The 25,065-nt window shown below is 36.1% G+C and overlaps 1 protein-coding gene across 8 annotated transcripts in view; it reads left to right on the forward strand.

Moving 5' to 3' along the window:
• The window catches only part of LOC137652292 (cAMP-regulated phosphoprotein 21-like), a 383,279-nt gene that overhangs the window by 72,394 nt on the left and 285,820 nt on the right, over window positions 1-25,065 (forward strand). For all 8 annotated transcript variants that reach the window (XM_068385596.1, XM_068385602.1, XM_068385599.1 and 5 more), the window contains 4 exons: window positions 11,249-11,352; window positions 14,595-14,957; window positions 17,285-17,534; window positions 19,769-19,907. In XM_068385596.1, coding sequence (XP_068241697.1) covers window positions 11,249-11,352; window positions 14,595-14,957; window positions 17,285-17,534; window positions 19,769-19,907 — 856 coding nt within the window. The remainder of the gene's footprint in view (window positions 1-11,248; window positions 11,353-14,594; window positions 14,958-17,284; window positions 17,535-19,768; window positions 19,908-25,065) is intronic.

A 25,065-nucleotide genomic window follows, 5' to 3' on the forward strand; every position in this document is an offset into this window, starting at 1 on the left:
AGTCATCTCGGTGTTCTCTTTCTTACTATTCGATCGTTTTTCTTTGTACGGATACCTTGCAAGATTTCCCGTGCCCTAGTCATCAACTTGAGTTAATCTAGGTTTCACTTTGATGTGTATCTTAGTGTTAGACAAAAAGAATTGTTAGAGATTTAACATAGAATTGAAATTCTCAGGCAGGAGAGCATAGAGATTCACTTAAACGGCGGGTATTGGTGTCGTTGGGCAGCGGTTGAGAAGTTGGTGACTACGCCTTTAAACGCTTCTGAATTATAGAATTATCCCCCCCCTCTCTCTCTCTCTCTCTCTCTCTCTCTCTCTCTCTTTTCATGAGGCAGAAGGGATAGCTGTCTAGAAACACTAAATAATTGAATCGTTTCGTATTGTTTTGTCTGACTTCTATTTTTGACCTGTGCACTAACTTGTTTTGATCCCCTCACGGGCGTGGCACTGGCTGAATATTTGAAGTTCATCTTAGTTTACTCCCCGGCGTTACCTTCCTCGGTGTTTTATGGATCCGTCTGTTCTGTTATACCAAAAGAGCACCATGCAAGACGTCCTTCGGCTTTATTGCGGGATCACAATAGACGTCTTTGCCTTGGAAAGCGTTTATTCCGAAAATGATAGTGCGTCTTATGTGTCTGACCGCTTCCATCATTCCACTATCCTTGAAGATTTTCTTTTTTTTTCTGATATAGTCCTCCATTTCCTGCCCTTCGTCGTGAAAGCATTTTATAGGACCCGAGAGGTCATGGTATTATGGCCTGAGTCTTTTATTTTCCTAAACTGCTTCCTACCTTCTCTTCGCTAAAACTCTCATTGGTTGTGAATATTATCCGCGTGTTGTGGGGCTTTGTGCCTCCTCTCTGCCCGGTCCTTTTGCACTGAACTACGAACGGCCTACCAGCACAGGAGAAATGCTTTCATGGCTGCAGATATTTATACATCACACATTTGCTTTACACACACACACACACACACACACACACACACACACACATATATATATATATATATATATATATATAATGTATTTACATTAAAAATGTGTAGGTATGAGAGTTTATATGGTCTCGATTTAAAGTTATTTTCCTCAACTTATACATAAGTGCATGCATACATACATGCCTTGTATTACGTCCTGTTACACGTGTGCACATGAATTATGAATTTCTCCTTCACGCAAGCATTTCATGTAAAGTTTATGACTGTTTTGATGTACTGTGTAAAAACTGCCTTATTAATGATGCAGTAACTTAAGTGTCACATGAGGAGCTCTACAAGGTATTTTGCAAACAAATAGAAAAAAAAATGTTTTCAATATTTCTTTAATAATAATATTATTGCAGAACTTTTGTAACTTTTGGAAATTGTCCTTTGTCCTTTTAGACTTCTCTTGCTAGAGGCATACTGTAGATGTCAAAGAGTCCATTTCGTGTTCGGGGTATTCCCTGATCTTTAGGTATAAAATGTCATAGTCTAGCCAACGGGAAAAACATAGAAATGACGGGAAAATGTCAACAACAAAAACAGGAACAAATCCACGAATTGGTGAAATGAGCTACTATAAAAGGCGGGTTTGGGAGATGAATAGACTGAGTTTTTTTTTTCAAATGATTTATTATACTTGTAGATGTTGAGAAAAATGGTGCAGGAAAAAAATATAAATCTATGACAGAAATTAGATTATATATATATATTTTTTCCCTAGATGAATCTGGTAAGGAAAAGCTCTTTGGTTCGAAAAGAAAAGAATAGTTCCGACCGGTAAGAAAACTCCAGACAAACGAACAAAATCAGTTTTTCTTGAAGTGTCCATTTTGTTATGAACCCCTCTTTTTTTGAGAGATTTATCAAAATCAATCCTATTACACGTAAAAGACATTCATCACTGATGAATGTTAGCAAATATATATCTTTACACAAATTATATCAATACGGAAGTAGTTTGACATTATCATTGTAAATCCTTTGTTTTAAACCCATTCTTGTTCTTCGCTATACTTAGACTTTGAATTACACGAATAGCTTTGACAAAAGAACAAATTTGAACCACGAATAGTTTCTATATTTTTCGTAGACAATGCATCACTTTCAACCCTTCGGCAAAAAAATCTATTACAGTAATATCCTTACTGTGCCCTTTATGAAATTACCATCTCACATCCCTCCATAGCCCATTCTTTTCACACTGTTCCACTATGTTCTAGTAGCCATTGATGTAGCTCTCGACTCTCCATTTACCCTCGAGACTAACGTTGCTAACATTCACTTCCTCGGCAAATAAAGACCCCTCATGCTCTTGTACTAGTTTCTGCAGCTTCTCTTTACTTTCTCCATACTCTTTACTAGTTTCTGCAGCTTCTCTTTACTTTCTCCATACTCTTTACTAGTTTCTGCAGCTTCTCTTTACTTTCTCCATACTCTTTACTAGTTTCTGCAGCTTCTCTTTACTTTCTCCATACTCTTTACTAGTTTCTGCAGCTTCTCTTTACTGCCCCCATACTCTTTAGTAGTTTCTGCAGCTTCTCTTTACTTTCTCCATACTCTTTACTAGTTTCTTCAGCTTCTCTTTACTTTCTCCATACTCTTTACTAGTTTATGAAGCTTCTCTTTACTTTCTACATACTCTTTACTAGTTTCTGCAGCTTCTCTTTACTGTCCCCATACTCTTTACTAGTTTCTGCAGCTTCTCTTTACTTTCCCCATACTCTTTACTAGTTTCTTCAGCTTCTCTTTACTTTCTCCATACTCTTTACTAGTTTCTGCAGCTTCTCTTTACTTTCTCCATACTCTTTACTGGTTTCTGCAGCTCTACTTTCTCCATACTCTTTACTAGTTTCTACAGCTTCTCATTACTGTCTCCATAGTCTTTATAAGTTTCTGCAGCTTCTCTTTACTTTCTCCATACTCTTTACTAGCTTCTGCAGCTTCTCTTTACTTTCTCCATACTCTTTACTAGTTTCTGCAGGTACTCTTTCCTTTCTCCATACTCTTTTACTAGTTTCTACAGCTTCTCTTTACTTTCTCCATGCTCTTTACCAGTTTCTGCTGCAGCTTCTCTTTACTTTCTCCATACTCTTTACTAGTTCTACAGCTTCTCTTTACTGCCTCCATAGTCTTGACAAGTTTCTGGAGCTTCTCTTTACTTTCTCCATACTCTTTACTAGTTTCTGCAGGTACTCTTTACTTTCTCCATACTCTTTATTAGTTTCTGCAGCTTATTTTTACTTTCTCCATCTCTTTACTAGTTTCTGCAGCTTATTTTTACTTTCTCCATCTCTTTACTAGTTTCTGCAGCTTCTCTTTACTTTCTCCATGCTCTTTACCAGTTTCTGCTGCAGCTTCTCTTTACTTTCTGCATACTCTTTACTAGTTTATGCAGCTTCTCTTTACTTTCTGCATACTCTTTACTAGTTTCTGCAGCTCTTCTTAGCGTTCTCCATAATCTTTACTAGTTTTGGCAGCTTCTCTTTACTTTCTCCATACTCTTTACGAGTTTCTGCATCTTCTCTGTAATTTCTCCATACTCTTTACTAGTTTCTGCAGCTTCTCTTTACTTTCTCCATACTCTTTTACTAGTTTTTGCAGCTTCCTTTTACTTTCTCCATACTCTTTTACTAGTTTCTGCAGCTTCTCTTTACTTTCTCCATACTCTTTACTAGTTTCTGCAGCTTCTCTTTACTTTCTCCATACTCTTTTACTAGTTTCTGCAGCTTCTCTTTACTTTCTCCATACGCTTTTACTAGTTTCTGCAGCTTCTCTTTACTTTCTCCATACGCTTTTACTAGTTTCTGCAGCTTCTCTTTACTTTCTCCATACTCTTTTACTAGTTTTTGCAGCTTCCTTTTACTTTCTCCATACTCTTTTACTAGTTTCTGCAGCTTCTCGTTACTTTCTCCATACTCTTTACTAGTTTCTGCAGCTTCTCTTTACTTTCTCCATACTCTTTTACTAGTTTCTGCAGCTTCTCTTTACTTTCTCCATACGCTTTTACTAGTTTCTGCAGCTTCTCTTTACTTTCTCCATACTCTTTTACTAGTTTTTGCAGCTTCCTTTTACTTTCTCCATACTCTTTTACTAGTTTCTGCAGCTTCTCTTTACTTTCTCCATACTCTTTACTAATTTAGTTTATGCAGCTTCTCTTTACTTTCTCCATACTCTTTACTAGTTTCTGCAGCTTCTCTTTACTTTCTCCTTACGCTTTTACTAGTTTCTGCAGCTTTTTACTTTCTCCATACTCTTTACTAGTTTCTGCAGCTTCTCTTTACTTTCTCCATACTCTTTACTAGTTTCTGCAGCTTCTCTTTACTTTCTCCATACTCTTTTACTAGTTTCTGCAGCTTCTCTTTACTTTCTCCATACGCTTTTACTAGTTTCTGCAGCTTCTCTTTACTTTCTCCATACACTTTTACTAGTTTCTGCAGCTTCTCTTTACTTTCTCCATACTCTTTTACTAGTTTTGGCAACTTCCTTTTACTTTCTCCATACTCTTTTACTAGTTTCTGCAGCTTCTCTTTACTTTCTCCATACTCTTTACTAGTTTACGCAGCTTCTCTTTACTTTCTCCATACGCTTTTACTAGTTCCTGCAGCTTCTCTTTACTTTCTCCATACTCTTTACTAGTTTCTGCAGCTTCTCTTTACTTTCTCCATATGCTTTTACTAGTTTTTGTAGCTTGTCTTTACTTTCCCCATACGCTTTTACTAGTTTTTGTAGCTTCTCTTTACTTTTTCCATACGCTTTTACTAGTTTTTGCAGCTTCCTTTTACTTTCTCCATACTCTTTTACTAGTTTCTGCAGCTTCTCTTTACTTTCTCCATACGCTTTTACTAGTTTCTGCAGCTTTTCTTTACTTTGTCCATACTCTTTACTAGTTTCTGCAGCTTCTCTTTACTTTCTCCATACTCTTTTACTAGTTTCTGCAGCTTCTCTTTACTTTGTCCATACTCTTTTACTAGTTTCTACAGCTTCTCTTTACTTTCTCCATACTCTTTACTAGTTTCTGCAGCTTCTCTTTACTTTCTCCATACTCTTTACTAGTTTCTGCAGCTTCTCTTTACTTTCTCCATACTCTTTACTAGTTTCTGCAGCTTCTCTTTACTTTTTCCATACTCTTTTACTAGTTTTTGCAGCTTCCTTTTACTTTCTCCATACTCTTTTACTAGTTTCTGCAGCTTCCTTTTACTTTCTCCATACTCTTTTACTAGTTTCTGCAGCTTCTCTTTACTTTCTCCATACTCTTTACTAGTTTTTGCAGCTTCTCTTTACTTTCTCCATATGCTTTTACTAGTTTTTGTAGCTTCTCTTTTCTTTCTCCATACTCTTTTACTAGTTTCTGCAGCTTCTCTTTACTTTCTCCATACTCTTTTACTAGTTTTTGCAGTTTCCTTTTACTTTCTCCATACTCTTTTACTAGTTTCTGCAGCTTCTCTTTACTTTCTCCATACGCTTTTACTAGTTTCTGCAGCTTCTCTTTACTTTCTCCATACTCTTTACTAGTTTCTGCAGCTTCTCTTTACTTTCTCCATACTCTTTACTAGTTTCTGCAGCTTCTCTTTACTTTCTCCATACTCTTTTACTAGTTTCTGCAGCTTCTCTTTACTTTCTCCATACTCTTTACTAGTTTCTGCAGCTTCTCTTTACTTTCTCCATACTCTTTACTAGTTTCTGCAGCTTCTCTTTACTTTCTCCATACTCTTTTACTAGTTTTTGCAGCTTCCTTTTACTTTCTCCATACTCTTTTACTAGTTTCTGCAGCTTCTCTTTACTTTCTCCATACGCTTTTACTAGTTTCTGCAGCTTCTCTTTACTTTCTCCATACTCTTTACTAGTTTCTGCAGCTTCTCTTTACTTTTTCCATACTCTTTACTAGTTTCTGCAGCTTCTCTTTACTTTCTCCATACTCTTTTACTAGTATCTGCAGCTTCTCTTTACTTTCTCCATACTCTTTTACTAGTTTCTGCAGCTTCTCTTTACTTTCTCCATACTCTTTACTAGTTTCTGCAGCTTCTCTACTTTCTCCATACTCTTTTACTAGTTTTTGCAGCTTCTTTTTACTTTCCACATACTCTTTTACTAGTTTCTGCAGCTTCTCTTTACTTTCTCCATACGCTTTTACTAGTTTCTGCAGCTTCTCTTTACTTCCTCCATACTCTTTTACTAGTTTCTGCAGCTTCTCTTTACTTTCTCCATACTCTTTACTAGTTTTTGTAGCTTCTCTTTACTTTCTCCATACGCTTTTACTAGTTTCTGCAGCTTCCTTTTACTTTCTCCATACTCTTTTACTAGTTTCTACAGCTTCTCTTTACTTTCTTCATATGCTTTTACTAGTTTTTGTAGCTTCTCTTTACTTTCTCCATACGCTTTTACTAGTTTTTGTAGCTTCTCTTTACTTTCTCCATACGCTTTTACTAGTTTCTGCAGCTTCTCTTTACTTTCTCCATACTCTTTTACTAGTTTTTGCAGCTTCCTTTTACTTTTTCCATACTCTTTTACTAGTTTTTGCAGCTTCTCTTTACTTTCTCCATACTCTTTTACTAGTTTCTGCAACTTCTCTTTACTTTCTCCATTCGCTTTTACTAGTTTCTGCAGCTTCCTTTTACTTTCTCCATACTCTTTTACTAGTTTCTGCAGCTTCTCTTTACTTTCTCCATACTCTTTACTAGTTTCTGCAGCTTCTCTTTACTTTCTCCATACTCTTTTACTAGTTTTTGCAGCTTCTCTTTACTTTCTCCATACTCTTTTACTAGTTTCTGCAGCTTCTCTTTACTTTCTCCATACTCTTTTACTAGTTTCTGCAGCTTCTCTTTACTTTCTCCATACTCTTTTACTAGTTTCTGCAGCTTCCTTTTACTTTCTCCAAACTCTTTTACTAGTTTCTGCAGCTTCTCTTTACATTCTCCATACGCTTTTACTAGTTTCTGCAGCTTCCTTTTACTTTCTCCATACTCTTTTACTAGTTTCTGCAGCTTCTCTTTACTTTCTCCATACTCTATACTAGTTTTTGTAGCTTCTATTTACTTTCTCCATACTCTTTTACTAGTTTCTGCAGCTTCTCTTTACTTTCTCCATACGGTTTTACTAGTTTCTGCAGCTTCTCTTTACTTTCTCCATACTCTTTTACTAGTTTTTGCAGCTTCCTTTTACTTTCTCCATACTCTTTTACTAGTTTCTGCAGCTTCTCTTTACTTTCTCCATACGCTTTTACTAGTTTCTGCAGCTTCTCTTTACTTTCTCCATACGCTTTTACTAGTTTCTGCAGCTTCTCTTTACTTTCTCCATACTCTTTACTAGTTTCTGCAGCTGCTCTTTACTTTCTCCATACGCTTTTACTAGTTTTTGTAGCTTCTCTTTACTTTCTCCATACGCTTTTACTAGTTTTTGCAGCTTCTCTTTACTTTCTCCATACGCTTTTACTAGTTTTTGTAGCTTGTCTTTACTTTCTCCATACGCTTTTGCTAGTTTTTGTAGCTTCTCTTTTCTTTCTCCATACGTTTTTACTAGGTTTTGCAGCTTCCTTTTACTTGCTCCATACTCTTTTACTAGTTTTTGCAGCTTCTCTTTACTTTCTCCATACGCTTTTACTAGTTTTTGCAGCTTCTCTTTACTTTCTCCATACTCTTTACTAGTTTCTGCAGCTTCTCTTTACTTTCTCCATACGATTTTACTAGTTTCTGCAGCTTTTCTTTACTTTCTCCATACTCTTTTACTAGTTTCTGCAGCTTCTCTTTACTTTCTCCATACGCTTTTACTAGTTTTTGTAGCTTTTCTTTACTTTCTCCATACGCTTTTACTAGTTTTTGCAGCTTCTCTTTACTTTCTCCATACGCTTTTACTAGTTTCTGCAGCTTCCTTTTACTTTCTCCATACTCTTTACTAGTTTCTGCAGCTTCTCTTTACTTTCTCCATACTCTTTACTAGTTTATGCAGCTTCTCTTTACTTTCTCCATACTCTTAACAAGTTTCTGCAGCTTCTCTTCACTTTCTCCATCTCTACTAGTTTTTGCAGCTTCTCTTTACTTTCTCCATACTCTATACTAGTTTTTGTAGCTTCTCTTTACTTTCTCCATACTCTTTTACTAGTTTCTACAGCTTCTCTTTTCTTTCTCCATACTCTTTACTAGTTTCTGCAGCTTCTCTTTACTTTCTCCATACTCTTTACTAGTTTCTACAGCTTCTCTTTACTTTCTCCATAATTTTAACAAGTTTCTGCAGCTTCTCTTTACTTTCTCCATACTTTTTACTAGTTTCTGCAGCTTCTCTTTACTTTCTCCATACTCTATACTAGTTTTTGTAGCTTCTCTTTACTTTCTCCATACTCTTTTACTAGTTTCTACAGCTTCCCTTTACTTTCTCCATACTTTTTACTAGTTTCTGCAGCTTCTCTTTACTTTCTCCATACTCTTTACTAGTTTCTACAGCTTCTCTTTACTTTCTCCATACTCTTAAGTTTCTGCAGCTTCTCTTTACTTTCTCCATCTCTACAAGTTTATGCAGCTTTTCATTATTTTCTCCATAATCTTTACTAGTTTTTGAAGCTTCTCTTTACTTTCTCTATACTCTTAACAAGTTTCTGCAGCTTTTCTTTACTTTCTCCATCTCTACAAGTTTCTGGAGCTTCTTTTTACTTTCTCCATACTCTTTTACTAGTTTCTCCAGCTTCTCTTTACTTTCTCCATACTCTTGTACCAGTTTCTGCAGCTTCCTTTTACTTTCTCCATAATCTTTACTAGTTTATGCAGCTTCTCTTTACTTTCTCCATACTCTTTTACTAGTTTCTGCAGCTTCTCTTTACTCTCTCCATACTCTTTTCCTAGTTTCTGCAGCTTTACTTTCTCCATACTCTATACTAGTTTTTGTAGCTTCTCTTCACTTTCTCCATACTCTTTACAAGTTTCTGCAGCTTCTTTTTACTTTCTCCATACTCTTTATTAGTTTCTGCAGCTTCTCTTTACTTTCTCCATACTCTTTACTAGTTTATGCAGCTTCACTTTACTTTCTCCATACTCTTTACTAGTTTATGCAGCTTTTCTTTACTTTCTCCATTCTCTTGACTAGTTTCTGCAGCTTCTCTTTACTTTCTCCATTGTCTTCACAAGTTTCTGCAGCTTCTCTTTACTTTCTCCATAGTCTTCACAAGTTTCTGCATCTTCTCTTTACTTTCTCCATGCTCTTTACTAGTTTCTGCTGGTTCTCTTTACTTTCTCCATACTCTTTAATAGTTTCCGCAGCTTCTCTTTACTTTCTCCATACTTTTTTACTAGTTTCTGCTGCTTCCTTTTACTTTCTCCATACTCTCTACTAGTTTCTGCAGCTTCTCTTTACCTTCTCCATACTCATTACTTTCTCCATACTCTTTACTAGTTTCTGCAGCTGCTCTTTACTTTCTCCATACTATCTAAAAGTTTCTGCAGCTTCTCTATAATTTTCCATACTCTTTACCAGCTTCTGCAGCTTCTCTTTACTTTCTCTGTACTCTTTAATAGTTTCTGCAGCTTCTCTTCACTGTCCCCAAACTCTTTTACTAGTTTCTGTAGCTTCCCTTTACTTTCTCCATGCTCTTTACTAGTTTTTGCAGCTTCCTCTTACTTTCTCAATACTCTTTACTAGTTTTTGTTGCTTTTCTTTACTGTCCCCATACTCTTTCACTAGTTTCTGCAGCTTCTCTTTACTTTACCATACTCTTAACTAGTTTCTGGAGCTTCTCTTTACTTTTTCCATACTGTTTACTTTCTCCATATTCTTTACTAGTTTTTGCAGCTTTTCTTTACTTGCTCCATACTGTTTACTTTCTCCATACTCTTTACTAGTTTTTGCAGCTTCTCTTCACTTTCCCCATACTCTTCACAAGTTTCTGCAGTTTCTCTGTAATTTCTCTATGCTCTTCACTAGCTTCTGCAGCTTCTCTTTACTTTCTCCATACTTTTTACTAGTTTCTGCAGGTTTTCTTTATTGTCACCATACTATTTTACTAGTTTCTGCAGGCTCTCCTTACTGGCCCCATACTCTTTTACTAGTTTCGGCAGATTATCGTTACTGGCCCCATTTGCTTTCACTAGTTTCAGCAGCTTCTCCTTAATGGCCCCATACTCTTTTACTAGTTTCTGCAGCTTCTCTTTACTGCTACTAACATACTCTTTTACTTGTAAATGCCAACCACTTTGGACTCGGTACATATTTTCTTTTTGTAACGTACAAGTTTCTCTTATATCTCTTCTCTATTTCATAACTTCTCTCATTTTTTTATCCTTGTTCTTCCCCAATACAATACTACACCTCTTGTCCTTATTTTAAAGTTCCTCATTTATTCATCTTTAGATATACTGAACATCCACGGTAACCAAACACTTCTGTCATGAATCCACAATTACACCAAAGCAGAGATGTTAACATGTTCTTTTAAGAGATCATAGAGGCTTATACCAAAATGAGGGACCGCCACAATGTTCTTTAGCTTAATTGCATTGATTATTGAGGTTATATTACGCTGAGAGTTTTATGAACGCTTTAAGATGAATAGACCTTTTATTTTGTAATGATTGAAAAATATCAGAAATGATTTCGTTGTTATGTGAATTTTTTTCCTTATTAGTACAATGATATTATCTGATTTCTTTTTAGAAAATCTTAATTTTTTGGTTATGCAGCATCAGCAATAATATAAGAATGATGTGTTTCAGACTTTCTGGAATGATAAGTTTTCTGTTGATTTGCTAATTTGTGAGTATAAATAATAAGCCATGCTGCAGGTTCTGCGTTTTGATATGGTAAGTGAGATAGGTTAAGAGTTCATTTCAGACGAACATCATATTGGAAGGGCTTTCACCTTAGTAATTCAGGTAAAACCAACAGGGTCTCATGTTATTCATACACAAAGCCAGTTGCTAAGTACAAGATGTGCCTGTATCTATACCTAATCGGTATTTAAGAGTACATTATGAAGACTTGGATTAATATTCTGTAATCTGCTGTTAGTATTTTAATAACAGTTTTTGAAATTTTATGACTAAAATAAATGATAGTTTAAACTATATACATCATTCATCATCGTTATTGTTATAATAACTGTCAGTATTGTTGTAACAATTAAACACTAAAGTTATCAGTATGTTGTATAAAACAAAACAAATTTATATCATTAGAATGTCCTAGTTTTTATTCAGTTGGCTTGCGTAAATTGACTATTTTATGTTTTGACTTAACTAAAATGAATTCCATCAAATATTTCCTTTTGTCTCTGTTCCAGTACCGTCCATAGTGGTGCACAACGGATCGACGAGCGCCCCAACCAGCCCCAGTATGGAGCGCTCAGCTAGACCTCTGCGGTCCCATCCAACGCTTTCCAAACAGGTAAGTTGTGTAAATGGACATTTATTGTTATCATTAACTTCTCAATTTGTTTATTTTGTATCAAACAGGTGTAGAATGTAATTGTTTACTATAAGAAAAGGAGAATTTTAGCCTGAAAATGTCAAAAGTTGATGAAATGTAATGTTTAAGTATTGTGAAACTTGACCTTTGAACTGTCTTGGACCAGTTTAAAATACCATTTGTTGTATCATTTAGAACTTATCATATCTTTATAATATGTATTTTCCATTTCTGGAAAAGAAAATATCTAGGTACCTAGAAACTTATAAAGCTTACATTTTATACATTATTGGTTTTGATTTATTAAACTGTAAACATGCGTGAAATCAGTTTATTATTGGCTAAATAAAGGAAGAAGATTATTAAGTATAGTGAAGATGAAATGGAAGCGGGCAGAACGTGATGTTTAAAGATTAAAGATACTGTAGTAAGATTGTATTGTACATTGATTTTGAATGGAATTATTGTAAATTTTAAGTACACTTCAAGTTTGGCCGCGATCAAACGTTGTGAACAGTATATAGATGAGTACATCTATTTAAAATAAGAAAAGAAAATTATCAGGCATTTATCGGAGCACTTTAGGAAAGATTTTTAATTTCTAAAATCTCAATAGTTTAGAATGCTATCATCACCTGAATGTGTTTGTTGTAATTTATTTTTAATTGTTAACTCTCATGACAGCGATGTTAAGTTGATGAACATAACAATTTTAACCTTACTGGTTTCATGGAGACCTATTAGCATTTTAATTTATCCCTGTTAGTTCATCACACTCTTAATGAATTTGCAGTTTCTCATTAAAATTACCACAACACTTCCCCATTATGCAGAACAGATAACTGTAGACAATGTTATTATTCATGATGGGGTTTATTTTGCTTGGATATTCCCGAACATTGTAGAGGACCTTTTGGAAATGGAGCTTATGCAAATTACCAAAGTAAATATGTTTCAGTCCACAGTATGTTAATATGAGTAATGTACGAAAGTAAGGTATTCATTTCACATAGGATTTTTTAGTCGCTAATATTTGTTTTCCAAATTTTCTATAGGTTGAAATTGAAACAAATAAGTTCTATTAAAAGAAATATATTATTCAGAAAGAGATGTAGGAATTCATGACATATTTAGGATAGCTCACTAGTGTTGGCAAGGTCAGCTAACTGAAAACTACTACCACTGATGAAGATGGTAAGGAGGATGACTAGGGTGTCGAGGTTTATGAGCTGATTTCCTAAGTATTGGACTTGGGAGCCAACACTTTGGACATAACTCATTCATATGAAGGTGACTTAGTTCATATTTAATAGATATATGTGGTATGGTGTTAACATGCCTGTAGTACAGTAGTTTTCTGAATATATAATATATAAACCATACCCCAGTAGCGTGATAACTGGAACTAATTATTTTAATTCAATTATAATGAAAAAAGGCCTGGAATGAAGTTTATTATTGTTACATTTACAGATCAGATCTGTAATTGCAACACTTTGTTATTTATTTATGGGTTCAGATTTTAAGACACCAAGGATTATGGTAAAAATGTTAATGTGTATATCCTGACCATAATCATAAAGTTTAATGTTGACATCAGCTTTTTTTATTAGAAAAGTTAGACGTAAAATGGGCAATCTTTACTATTCTGTCCTTTGCCCTCTTTGACTGAATCCCGTCAGGTGTCGGTCTTCATGTATTCTATTTATCATGAGTTCATGGGCTTTCCCATAAGTCTTTATTCGGTTACTTCCATGTCTATTTTGTTTTCTAATAATCGCATGTCTGAACCATTTCATTGTTTGAGATATTAATATATTTTCGGCCTCTGGTTACCATATCTCTCTGCAACATCCCCATTTATAATTGAATCGTCCCAATGTTCTGTATTTAAGAATCCTAATATGTTATATTCATGCCTTGTCAAAATCTTAATTTTTCACGTTGGGTCCCATGTTTGTAGTTCATGAAGTAATGTGGTTATTATGTACCAATCATGAGTCTATATACTACCGCTAGAGAGTTATGGGGTCCATTGACTGGCCAGACAGTACTGCATTGGATCCTTCTCTCTGGTTACGGTTCTTTTCCTTTGCCTACACATACACCGAATAGTCTGGCCTATTCTTTACTGATTCTCCTCTGTCCTCATTCACTTGACAACACTGAGGTAACCAAACCATTTTTTCTTCAGCCAAGGGGTTAACTTCTGCACTGTAATTGTCCAGTGGTTACTTTTCTCCTTTTAAGGGTAGAAGAGACTCTTTAGCTATGGTAAGCAGCTCTTCTAGGAGAAGGACACTCCAAAATTAAACCATTGTTCTGTAGCCTTGGGTAGTGCCATAGCCTGTGTACCATGGTCTTCCACTGTCTTGGGTTAGAGTTCTCTTGCTTGAGGGTACACTCAGGTTCACTATTTTCTCTCGTTTCTCTTCCTCTTGTTTTGTTAAAGTTTTCATACTTTATATAGGAAATATTTATTCAATTGTCATTGTTCTTAAAATATATTATTTTTTCTTGTTTCCTTTCCTCACTGGGCTATTTTCCCTGTTGGGGCCCCTGGGCTTATAGCATCTTGCTTTTCCAACTAGGGTTGTAGCTTAGCAAGTAATGATAATGGGACATTTTCTCTTGATTTCATGCATTGTGCACTTACTCTCTTACTTTGTCCTCAAATGTAAATGTGGGATTGCTAATGCAAGGGCATGTCTATTTTGTTAAGCTCCAAATTATGTCAATTATTTTGATTTCCGACTGGATTATGACACTGTATTTTCCTTACCCACAACGCTGTGACATTTTCATTTCCTTGCATAAATGTTTTAATCTAATTTTCTAAGCGCAATAATTGGTCCTCAGATGTAGGTGAGAGATACTAGAGCAAGTGAGAGGGAACACAGCATTTTACGATCTGCTATATTGGCAGTAAATGTCTTAAGAGTTAACCAATGTTATTTGTCTTTACCAGCATTCTTATATCTGTTACAGGTAATCTCCGGTAGTTAGGTCCTACTCAACTAAATATGCAAAGTAAACCTAGGAAATAGAAATGAACAAAGGTCTCCAAACAATTGCCTTTCTTTCCCATTATATTAACTGATGTACCTTACTATAGATAAGAAAAAAATATTAAAAATAAAATAGCATCGTCGCATATGTATACTTTTCAGTCATGCTTTCTAAATTCAACTTTTTTTTTCTTTTTCTTTTTTTCCCCTCAGATATCTCTTTTGGATGACGAGTGTGATGAGGGTGTAGTCGATGGTGGAGATGGATTGCCAGATTCACCACCCACACTTTCTCATACACCTCCAGCCACTCCACCAGGGGCAGGTGGAGTGTCTCCACCACCATCTACCAATTTTTCCCACCATCATAATAGTCCACCGCATGGCCCAGGCCCGGGGGGAGGCGGTGGGAGTCTTGGCGGTCAATCCAGTCATAGTAATTCTAATCACGTTTCAAGTCATTCAATGTCGAACCATGGAGGGCTTGGTGGGCGCTCCAAGTCTTTGGAGTTGCATCATCAGCGGTCGTCAGACTCTGATAAGGATGTTCCTCTTGTTACTTCAGCAAGACATAGGGTGAGTTATTTTATTCTAAGACAGATAGCATGATGTAATGCAGTTTTGTTACACCTTTGAACATTTCCAATTCTCCATTTATGATATTCAACTCTCTCTCTCTCTCTCTCTCTCTCTCTCTCTCTCTCTCTCTCTCTCTCTCTCTCTCTCTCTCTCTCTCTCTCAATACGTTTCCCGCACGTTCCTCTTTGAGTAGCCATTTGGTGATTTGTTTATCCATATAAGTTAAGATGTTTTGCAACTTGTAATACTGTTTGTGTATTGTTTTTTTTTTGTATAGTATTAAACAGTTACGTTTGATGCCATTGTATATTGTTTAATAATTTTTTGTTTCAAGTTGATCACCTTCAGGTTAAATTAAAGATTGATATTTAAGTATTTTGCAGAAACCACCAAGTTTTGACCTTTGTGTCTGGAAGTGTTAATGAAGTATGTCTGGAACATTTTCATAGTTTCAAATGAACCCACAGCTTTTCCGGAATCTTTCTCCCATATTGAACAGAATTCCCTTTTATGCCTGTGTTACTCAGTACAGTATTCTGCTTCCTCAAATATGACTAGTCTTAAGATCTATTGTCATTGTGAGCTTTACATGCTTAGTAGGATTTATTATAAAAAAAACTAAATGTAAGATATTGTTTTGCAGCTGTGAGTTTTGATAAATTTAAGTGTCAAACTTGTGTTTGGAGTACCTTCTGAATTACCATTGGGGTTCTGAAATGCTTTAAGTGTGAAAGGGGAGAAAGGTTGAAGAGTGAAAGTAAAAGTTTTTATTTTCATGCTCTCTAGCAGACAACTAGGAAATCATATACTGCTGTACGTAGGTGGTTTTTAATTGCACCAATTATCACCCTGATTAGTATAGTTTCTAGCTAACTGTTTATTACACCAGCTTTTGCCATATGGTCTCATAATTCTTAAAATTTCAATAATTTTGGCACTTGGTCATACAGTCAATATGGGGTAACTAAAATTAGTTCAGATACCTATCTAGAGAGTAAATTTCTGATTGCTAATGGTCAGTTTTGTTACCTATCTGGGATTTACTCAAGCGCTGAAATTCTATGATTGAGCAACTCGCATCTCTCTGCAGATGAAACATTATTACCTGGCTGGATGTACTTTCACTCTTTTGCTTTAGTCTTGTCTATTCAAACCTCTAGCTCAGGGTTTTGGATTAGATTTTATCCAGCGTTTAATTATAATTTCTCCATCAACTCTTAAATTTCAGGTGACATTAATGCATTGTTACATCCAAGTCATGGAACTTTAAAAAAAAAAATAACTACTTTATGTACATATCTGGATCTAATATGGTTTTCCACATTGGCTTACTGAAATGAAATGACAAGAAATGAGAGAAAGAATATAAAATGAAACACTGTTTTGGGACTCGGATTAGTGTTCAGTCTTTACTGTTACTATTGCACCTGTCTCTGTCTCTAGGCTGCTATAGTAAGCATGTTCAGTTTTTCACTTTTCTTGAAAACCTTTTGAAGGTGGACACTACTAGAAACTACTCTATCATAATTTACTATATTGCAAATGGTTTGCTTACTGAGGTATTGCTTGTTGAGATGGAGTTGTTTAATTGGTTTACTGTAATATTTGTTATTGAACTTACATTTTGTCTTTATATGAAAGTGTAAATTTATATGAAATTTTTTTACCTAACAAATTTACTTTAAATGGCCATTTCACCTTCATCAAGCAGTGCATTTATGAAGGAATGTTTTGTAATCTGAGCCAACTAAGTCTTGTGCAATTCTTTTCATCATATTTATAGTACATTGTTTGTTTTTATCATTACACCATTTGTAATTCTTTCACTTATAAAAGTTACCGTTTCATATCATCTTTTAACCTCTGTCAATGATTGATGCTACTAATATTTAGATTTATGTTTTCTTATTTTCCAACATCATCTTATTGCCTAACTTTTCAGGTCTTCCTGAATAATTTGTCTTTAAAGATGGTCTTAATAACATACATGGAAGTCTTCAGTACAGTCATTACGAATGACTGTATGACAAGCTTTGATAGTTTAGAATTGAAATTATGTAACTAGAGTAAAACTGGAAATACTTTATAATAGTGTAATTTTTACAAACCTGGAATTTATCAAGGAAGTAAATGATGCTACAAGTATTAATACTGTAGGCTTTAAAACATTGTTGGGTACAGTACAGTTTTCTGCTGATTCAACCCACATTTTTTTTTTCAGAATACTATTGTTAGGAAATTTATGCTCTTAGTGAACTGCATGCTGATAAGATACTATTTTTTGTCAATGATTTTCCTGTTTATTTATTGTTCTCTGCTTCCAGCACCATGGAGGGAAGTTGAAGTTATTGCAAAGAAGTCATGCAATGCGAGAAGACACATCTCCTCCTCCTGAGCTGCTTGAAGCAGTGCCGCCCCCTATTCATGGTAGTTCTCATTCAGGAACTGGGGGTAGCGGTAATACCTTAACAGTCTCGTCAGGTGGTGGCAGTGGTGGTGGGGGAAGGCGGCGACTTAAACATCAAGGGTCATCCCAGAGTTCATTTGAAGGATCATCTCCATGTCTTTCTAGAGGTAGTTTTCCCTAAATGATACAATCTTAAGGTTACTGTAGCTCAGACAACTTGCTGAGGATTTTATTTTCACATGAAACATTGGATTTTTTTTTAAACTTAGCATAGATTAATTTTTATCAATTCTGAATTGAAGAATATTTTGATCATACATGAGAATGACCCTGACTTAATTTTTCTTAAAGCTGGATTAGTTTTTCATTAAGGTACCCTGGAGAGGGTATTTGCCATCATTAGTGATGATATGTACAGTACTATAGGTGTGGTGCAGTTAAATTTAGTACAGGTAATAACACTTAATTTGAAGTGTATGTAATATAACTAATTTGGTTTGTACAAAGAGGCATATAGTGCACTTTGTAAGTATAATGCTTTACTACATTAAAAAGAATGCAGATTGAGAAATAGATTTTAATTTCAAATTGCTGTTGTTCCTGGAAAATTATGAATAAATCTTAGAAGGGCTACTTCGTGATTCTTCCTTTTTCAGTCGATTTTAAAGCTTCATTTACTTGGAGGAAAACTAGGTGGTTACTTATCTTTCTACCTTCATTCAAACCTGAGTATTTTATCTTTATTTTTCAATTTTTTAAAGAAAAATTCCTTCTCCATATAACTCTGGTATATGATTACTATTCAAAAAGGGCTAAAAACCCTCAATCTTTATTTTCTATAAAAGGATTTTTTATGATGTCATTTGATAGAAACATTCAAAGATTCTTGATTGTAAAAATAAGGCAGTAACCAAGCAAGAACTATAGATGTTTTAACTGGATCTAGAAAAGTTTAAATGCAGTCAAGCTAATGTTAAAATGACTTGTAATAAAATATAGACTACTCTTAATTTGAAGCTTTTGAATAACTCAGGTAGTTCAAGAATAGTTTAGAGAGGGATCACTACAACATATACATTTTGCTGGAAAAACACCAATCACTTGTCATTACAGTTGTGTTAAGGTTGATTATCTCAAGTAGTTATGCATTTGAAAATTGCCTTTGGGGATTATACTTTGAAGTGCATATTTTTTTTTCATAATGGGACCTAATTTGTCATGCTTTTACTCTTACATGTGTGTGGACAAGGAAAGCAATGCCAAAGCATATTTTTTTTCAGAAGTCCAGTGTACAGTATATCAAAGTTCTATAAAGGAAAATTTAGGTAAACCTTTGTGTATATCACAGTCTTGGAAAGATACACCTGATTTAGTTGAGAAAGTATCATTTGTTCCTACCTAAAACAACAACTAGTGGTGTTGTCTGGAGAGTTATTCTACATTTAGTTAGTTGTGTATTTTGAGAAAAGAGGCTGGGTATAAGGAAAGACTTAGTGTTAATGGAGCAGTCTATATAGTAGTTTAAGATATAATATTAAGTTTGGTAAGCTAAGATGGGAAGTCTCAAGATAGTGTATTAATGTATGGTGCTTTTTGTTACAGGTTCTTAGTCATTGAGATCAGTTTTATGTCTATTGATTGAAGTATGCCAAAAAATATTTTTTTTTTTAGTTTGGAATCTGATTGTTTTCTGCAATCATTTAAGATGGGATTTTACCCCCACTTGTGTTCAAGTTTTTGTTTGAGAAGTTATATGTTACTATGAAAAGGGATTTTCATGAATCAACAAAGTAAAAAGACTTATATCACAAAGAAATTTAATATGAATGCAAGCTTTTCCTGCAACATATGTACCGTAACTATAAATGCGACAATTATGAAAAAGTTATTGCCATCAACATGATTTATTGTAGTAATGTATATAGAATAAGGGAAAAAAACCTGATAGCTTTAAAGCCAAATCCTTTTGAACAGAGTGCCTTTTATGGGAAAAAGAATTAAGTGGAGATGAAAATTCATTGAAATATTTAATGAAATATGCAAGAAATAAAATTTTTAACAGAAAATCATGGCATCATGTAACAATTAAAAGCATATCAACTGGCAGGTTTCCATAAATTAATAATCGGCAAGAAATTGAAAAATAGATGAATAAAGGTTATGTAAAATTAGAAAAATTTCCATCTGTTAAAATTCTCGATACTTTACTTCTGACTGGGAGTGAATCCATCTTCTTCTATGAGTATAGTATTAACTGACTGAAAAAGGAGGATAGTGGTAGTCTCAATTTGCTTCTCTTTTACCTTTATTTATTAGTAATTAGTAGCTGTTGTATTGAAGCAGTTATTTGTTAAATACAGCAAATTTCTAAAATTCTCAATATGCAACTGAATTATTTCAGATTCATCGATGGAATATACGGATAGTAGTGGTGTAGATTTACAACAGTTCATCATCCAAACTCTACATAAAAACCAAAAAGATCGCATGATGTTGTTGAAGATTGAACATGAACTTGTCAGCCTCGTAAAGGATAGTAAGTAAGTAGAAGAAAAAAAGTTTTGAGGTAAAGATTGTCTTTTTCACTATTTACCAAGTATTATTATTATTATTATTATTATTATTATTATTATTATTATTATTATTATTATTAATATTATTATTATTATTTTTATTATTATTATTATTATTATTATTATTATTAATATTATTATTTTTATTGTTATTATTATTATTTTTATTATTATTATTATTATTATTATTATTATTATTATTATTATTATTATTATTAAGGATTTAACTATAATTAAGTTATACTTCTCGACTTTCAAATACTAAAGATTCAGCGTTTCTCTTGACACCTTTTTAAATATATTTATTCATTACTGTAGTCTATTAGCTTATCCAATTATTAGATTATAAGATCTAATAAGGAACAGATGTTGTAGGGTAGGCTCCACTACAGACTAAATTTTTTGTAGGATCAATTGCATAGTTCTTCATGATCAGATAAAGGTTGTCAGTATAAATGATGCTGTTGGTCAAGAAATCTAATAACATGAAGTTTTATATTTTCAGGACTATTGTATTTACTCTTTAGATTGCATTTAGAAAATGTTATTTTTCGTAACTCGCATATTTAGAGTTTAATTTTATTAGAAATCTGTAATATCATGAATTGTGTTGTATATCAAAATGCATGTAATGATGACAATAATAAAAGGCCATGCTTCTAGTCAGAATTCAGTCAGGTGGTTTTATAAGAGTGAGAGCATAAAGAGACACGGGCTCATCAGTTCTGGGCTTTCTACCACTTAGTGCTAGAATGTTCCTTCTTTTTAAGAGCATTAATAAAAGAGATAACAGCAAATTTTAAAAGGAATTATGCAAATGATAATACATAAATGATATTTGATACACATGTTCTTCAAGTGATACTAATCAAATCTGGTCAGTTGGGCAATTGAAATAACAAGATGGCCAAAGTTGATCTTTTGCATAGAAGTATTTGTAATTGTCTGATTAACATAATCTAGATATGGATTTACAGTTAACTCCCCATTAACACGAGTTCTGTGAACCTTATTTCAAAGTTACAAAAGCTCAAATTTATTGGGATATATTCTGTTAACACAAAATGTCCGATGTTACGCGAGTTGAATTTGCCGTCTAAGAGCAAGAGCGAGAGAGAGAAAGGTTAATAGGAATCTATTTAAGCTTTCAAACAAATAAATTTTAGTTTTTAATGTAGTACCAAAAAAGTAAACTATTAATTTTAGATTATATTGTGATAGTGAAAAATAAACTTAATTTTTACATTTACCAATATTTACATTCAATGTCTTTGTTTACATTATATATGTACAGTAGATGGCTGTGGATTGTCGATGTCAACAGCTGATTCGTATGTTGTTGTTGTTGTTTGATACGCATTTTAATAAGAAACTTGTCAAGAGTTCATTGTACGCATTTTAATAAGAAACTTGTCAAGAGTTCATTGAACAGTGTACTTCTGTTTTTCAAGGATTAAGTGATAGGGAGCAAAATCATATCAACAGTACATGTACTCTGTTAACTATATGTGAGCATAATCGTGATACCATCAGGACCTTGAAAACAGGTGACAACAAAACCAAAATAAAAACTATCTGTAATTCCTGTTAAAATACATCTTGAACTCTTAATAGAAAAGTGCAAGAATGATTACACGAAGTTCAGATAATTTTGAAAACTAGGATTATTTTAGACATCTTTCAGTTGCTATATGTTATGTTGTCGGCTAAATCTACAGATCAGCTGACGAAATCGAATGAAGTCTTAATCCCTGCCTATGATCGAACATAGATTTAAGCAAAGTGAAAGTTTATATTGTGTGTAGTATACTGTATATCTGACACCTTCTAAAGAAAAATGTTTCTGTTAAATCTGTTCCGTGTGTATAGTAAGGCACCACTGAGAGAGAGAGAGAGAGAGAGAGAGAGAGAGAGAGAGAGAGAGAGAGAGAGAGAGAGATAGAGATAGAGAGAGAGAGAAGGGGGGGGGGCTGGTGACAGCCAACAGTGGTGACGAGAGTGATGTGTCACAGTGTGAATATACATGGGAATTAACTTATTTTACCATGAAATAAATACAAGTAGAGTAAGAATGTGTGTTTTTATTGTTTTTGTGACCTTCAAATATATCAATAATGGGTTTATTCAAGTTTCATAGTAACAAAATCTCAAAATAGTCAGACTTTCCCAATGTCTAGGAATGTAACACCCCCTTTTTCAATATTAAACTTACCCGATAATCATGTAGCTGTCAACTCCGTTGCCCGACAGAATTCTACGGGAGGGATACGCCAGCTATCACCATACTAGAAGGGGGTGTACTCACCAGCGCCACCTGTGGCCAGGTACTGCAGTACTTCTTGTTGACACCACCTCACTTTTTCCTCTGTCGTGCTTCCGGCAAGACGTTCTGGGATATGCTTATGATTTTGGAGTATTGTTCACGGTTTTTGGTGAAGTATTTCTCTAAGATTTCAGCTGTCGCTATACTGGAAACTTTTCTAATTAGCTTAGATAGCTTTTATTTGGTTTTGATTAATGGTTAACGATCTTTTTGCTTGATTTGGAATCCCCTTTGACTAACTCTTTGATTCAAGATGTCTGACCTTTCACAAGCCCCACCCCATAGACGATGTAGGTCTTGTAATAGGCGTGTTCCGAAGGCCTCGGTTGATCCTCACACCGCTTGTTCTGACTGTAGGGAAAGACCCTGTCAGTTGGAAGATCGATGTGAGGAATGCGCCGGACTTTCGGAACTTGACTTTGTTCGATTCCTGAAATATTCAACCAAGTTAGAGAGAGAGAGAGTTAGGAGGAGTTCTTCTCGCTCTTCACTTTTTTCCTCACCTCATGATCCTCAACCTTTTCCTCCCCCTGTAGTGGCTACCCCCGAACCTACTATTTGTACTCAACCTGATATGTCCGATGTTTTGCGTGCCATTCAGGCTTTAGGTGACAAAGTGGAATCGGTGGTTAGTGATCATAAGTCTCTTATGGCAGAAGTCAAAGAACTTAAGGTCAAAAGTGCAGTGGGAGGGGATAGTGCCAGTGCTGTGCCAAGTGCTAGTGTCAGTGCGGTGCCAAGTGCTAGTGTCAGTGTCAGTGTGGTGAGTGAGGGTACTTCTGTGCGTGCCAGTCGTCCTCCCAGTCCGGGACCTCTTGCAAGCTCCCAAGCCCAGGGGAGAAGCAATGTCGAAGGGCAAAAGGGTTCGGCAGGCCTTGATCGGCGCACAGAAGTATCCTCGGTGGTTGCGGGCGTGTCTTACAGAGACCGTCACTCCCACCCGCAGACGATTGAGCCCGTCTTTTACTCGTCTGCAGAAGAAATGTCAGGGAGAAAACGCTGGACTCAGGTCTCAAGACCTCTCAAACGCAAAGTCCAGACCTCAAGAGCTCTACAACCTGGTTGCAGTCATTGGATTAGCTCTGACTCTCCGCAGTCATCAGGTGACTGCACACCTCCTAAGAGAGGTAAGGTGATGCCGCAAGAGACCTCATCTTCTGTTAAGGCTTTGCCTCAGCAGACCTTAGCGTCTGTCGACCCCAAGATGACTTTGCTGCAGTCCATGCAGTCACAGCTTGCGGTCTTAATGCGTGAGTGTCAGGCTGAGAAGGTTACACCTCCTCCTGCGATCGCTCCGCCTCACCGCAGTCCAGTCTGCCAGGCGTACGATGTTGAGGTTCCTCAGGATACCTTACCGCGTACTGAGTTGCCAGTTACCAGCGGTGTGCAGCAACCTCCGCCTTCCTTAAGGCAACCTCAGCAATGGGAGCAGGAATCTTATGCCTTACTTCCTCCGCTTCCGCTTGCGGTTCCACCAGCGAGGCAACAATCTCTTGAGGTACGACAACCTCTTCCATCCATGAGGCAGCCACCTCAGCACTCGCTGCAGCGACCTCAACCCTCCTCAAGGCGAGAGCCTCAACTCCTTAGGCTAGCACCTCAGGAACCTCAACTCGCGAGACAAGAACTGCGTTCTGCGCAGCCGCTACCTCAACTCTCGCAGCTCACACCTAAGGAACCTCAACTCGTTCCTCAGGAACCTGCTACTGCGCATCCGCAACCCTTACAGCAAGCGCAACTAACTCATGCTAGGAGTCAGCCACCTCAACCCATGCGCCTACCTTCCTCTACTCTTCTTGACCAGTCTTTGCAGCCTGAACCTCAGGTTTTACCTCAGCAACAGAGACTTGAGGATGAAACCACAAGCGTTTATGCACCCGCTTGTTCAGATTCTGCTGTTCAGCATACCACTGTTACATTACCTCTCACTTCGCTACACTCTGGTGATGAGGTTTCTGAGGAGGAAGCTGCGCACCTGGATCCCTCATCAGACGTGGAAGAACCCAAGTCTTCTCCTCTACCCATTGACTTTCGTAAGGTCCTGGCTCTTTTCAGAGAGGTATACCCGGACCATTTTGTTTCTGCTACCCCCCGCTCTCCTCCATCTGAGTTTTCGCTGGGCATGCAACCTGTTAAGTCAACTTATACTAAGCTCGTCTTTGCTAGGTCCTCTAAGAGAGCTTTAAGAATATTAGGGGAGTGGTTGCAGTCTAAACAGCAACTAGGGAAGACTTCCTTTATGTTCCCACCTACTAAGCTCACTTCTAAGGCGGGCGTATGGTATGCCACAGGAGAGGAACCAGGCTTGGGGGTCCCTGCCTCTGCCCAGGCTGACTTCTCAAGTTTGGTCGACTCTCCTCGTAGATCAGCAATGAGGCGCTCTAAGGTTTGCTGGACCTTCTCCGATTTAGACCGCTTCCTAAAGGGTGTATTTCGTGCCTTTGAGATGTTCAATTTTCTAGACTGGTGCCTGGGGGCCCTGAGCAAGAAGACCTCCCCTGCGGACAAGGACTCGGCCATGCTTTTAATGTCCTGCATGGATAAAGCAATTCGGGATGGGTCTGGCGAGCTTGCTTCAATGTTTGTGTCAGGAGTTCTTAAGAAAAGGGAGCAACTTTGCACCTTTCTTTCTTCCAGCATCACACCTTGTCAAAGGTCTCAACTCCTTTTTGCTCCGCTTTCTAAGTTCTTGTTTCCCGGAGAGCTTATCAAGGATTTGTCTGCGGCCCTGATTCAGAAGGACACTCATGATCTTGTGGCCTCTTCAGCTCGTAAGACTAAGGTTGCTCCCTCAGTTCCCAG

The sequence above is a fragment of the Palaemon carinicauda genome, chromosome 13, assembly GCF_036898095.1.
Source record: "Palaemon carinicauda isolate YSFRI2023 chromosome 13, ASM3689809v2, whole genome shotgun sequence".
Lineage (NCBI taxonomy): Eukaryota > Metazoa > Arthropoda > Malacostraca > Decapoda > Palaemonidae > Palaemon > Palaemon carinicauda.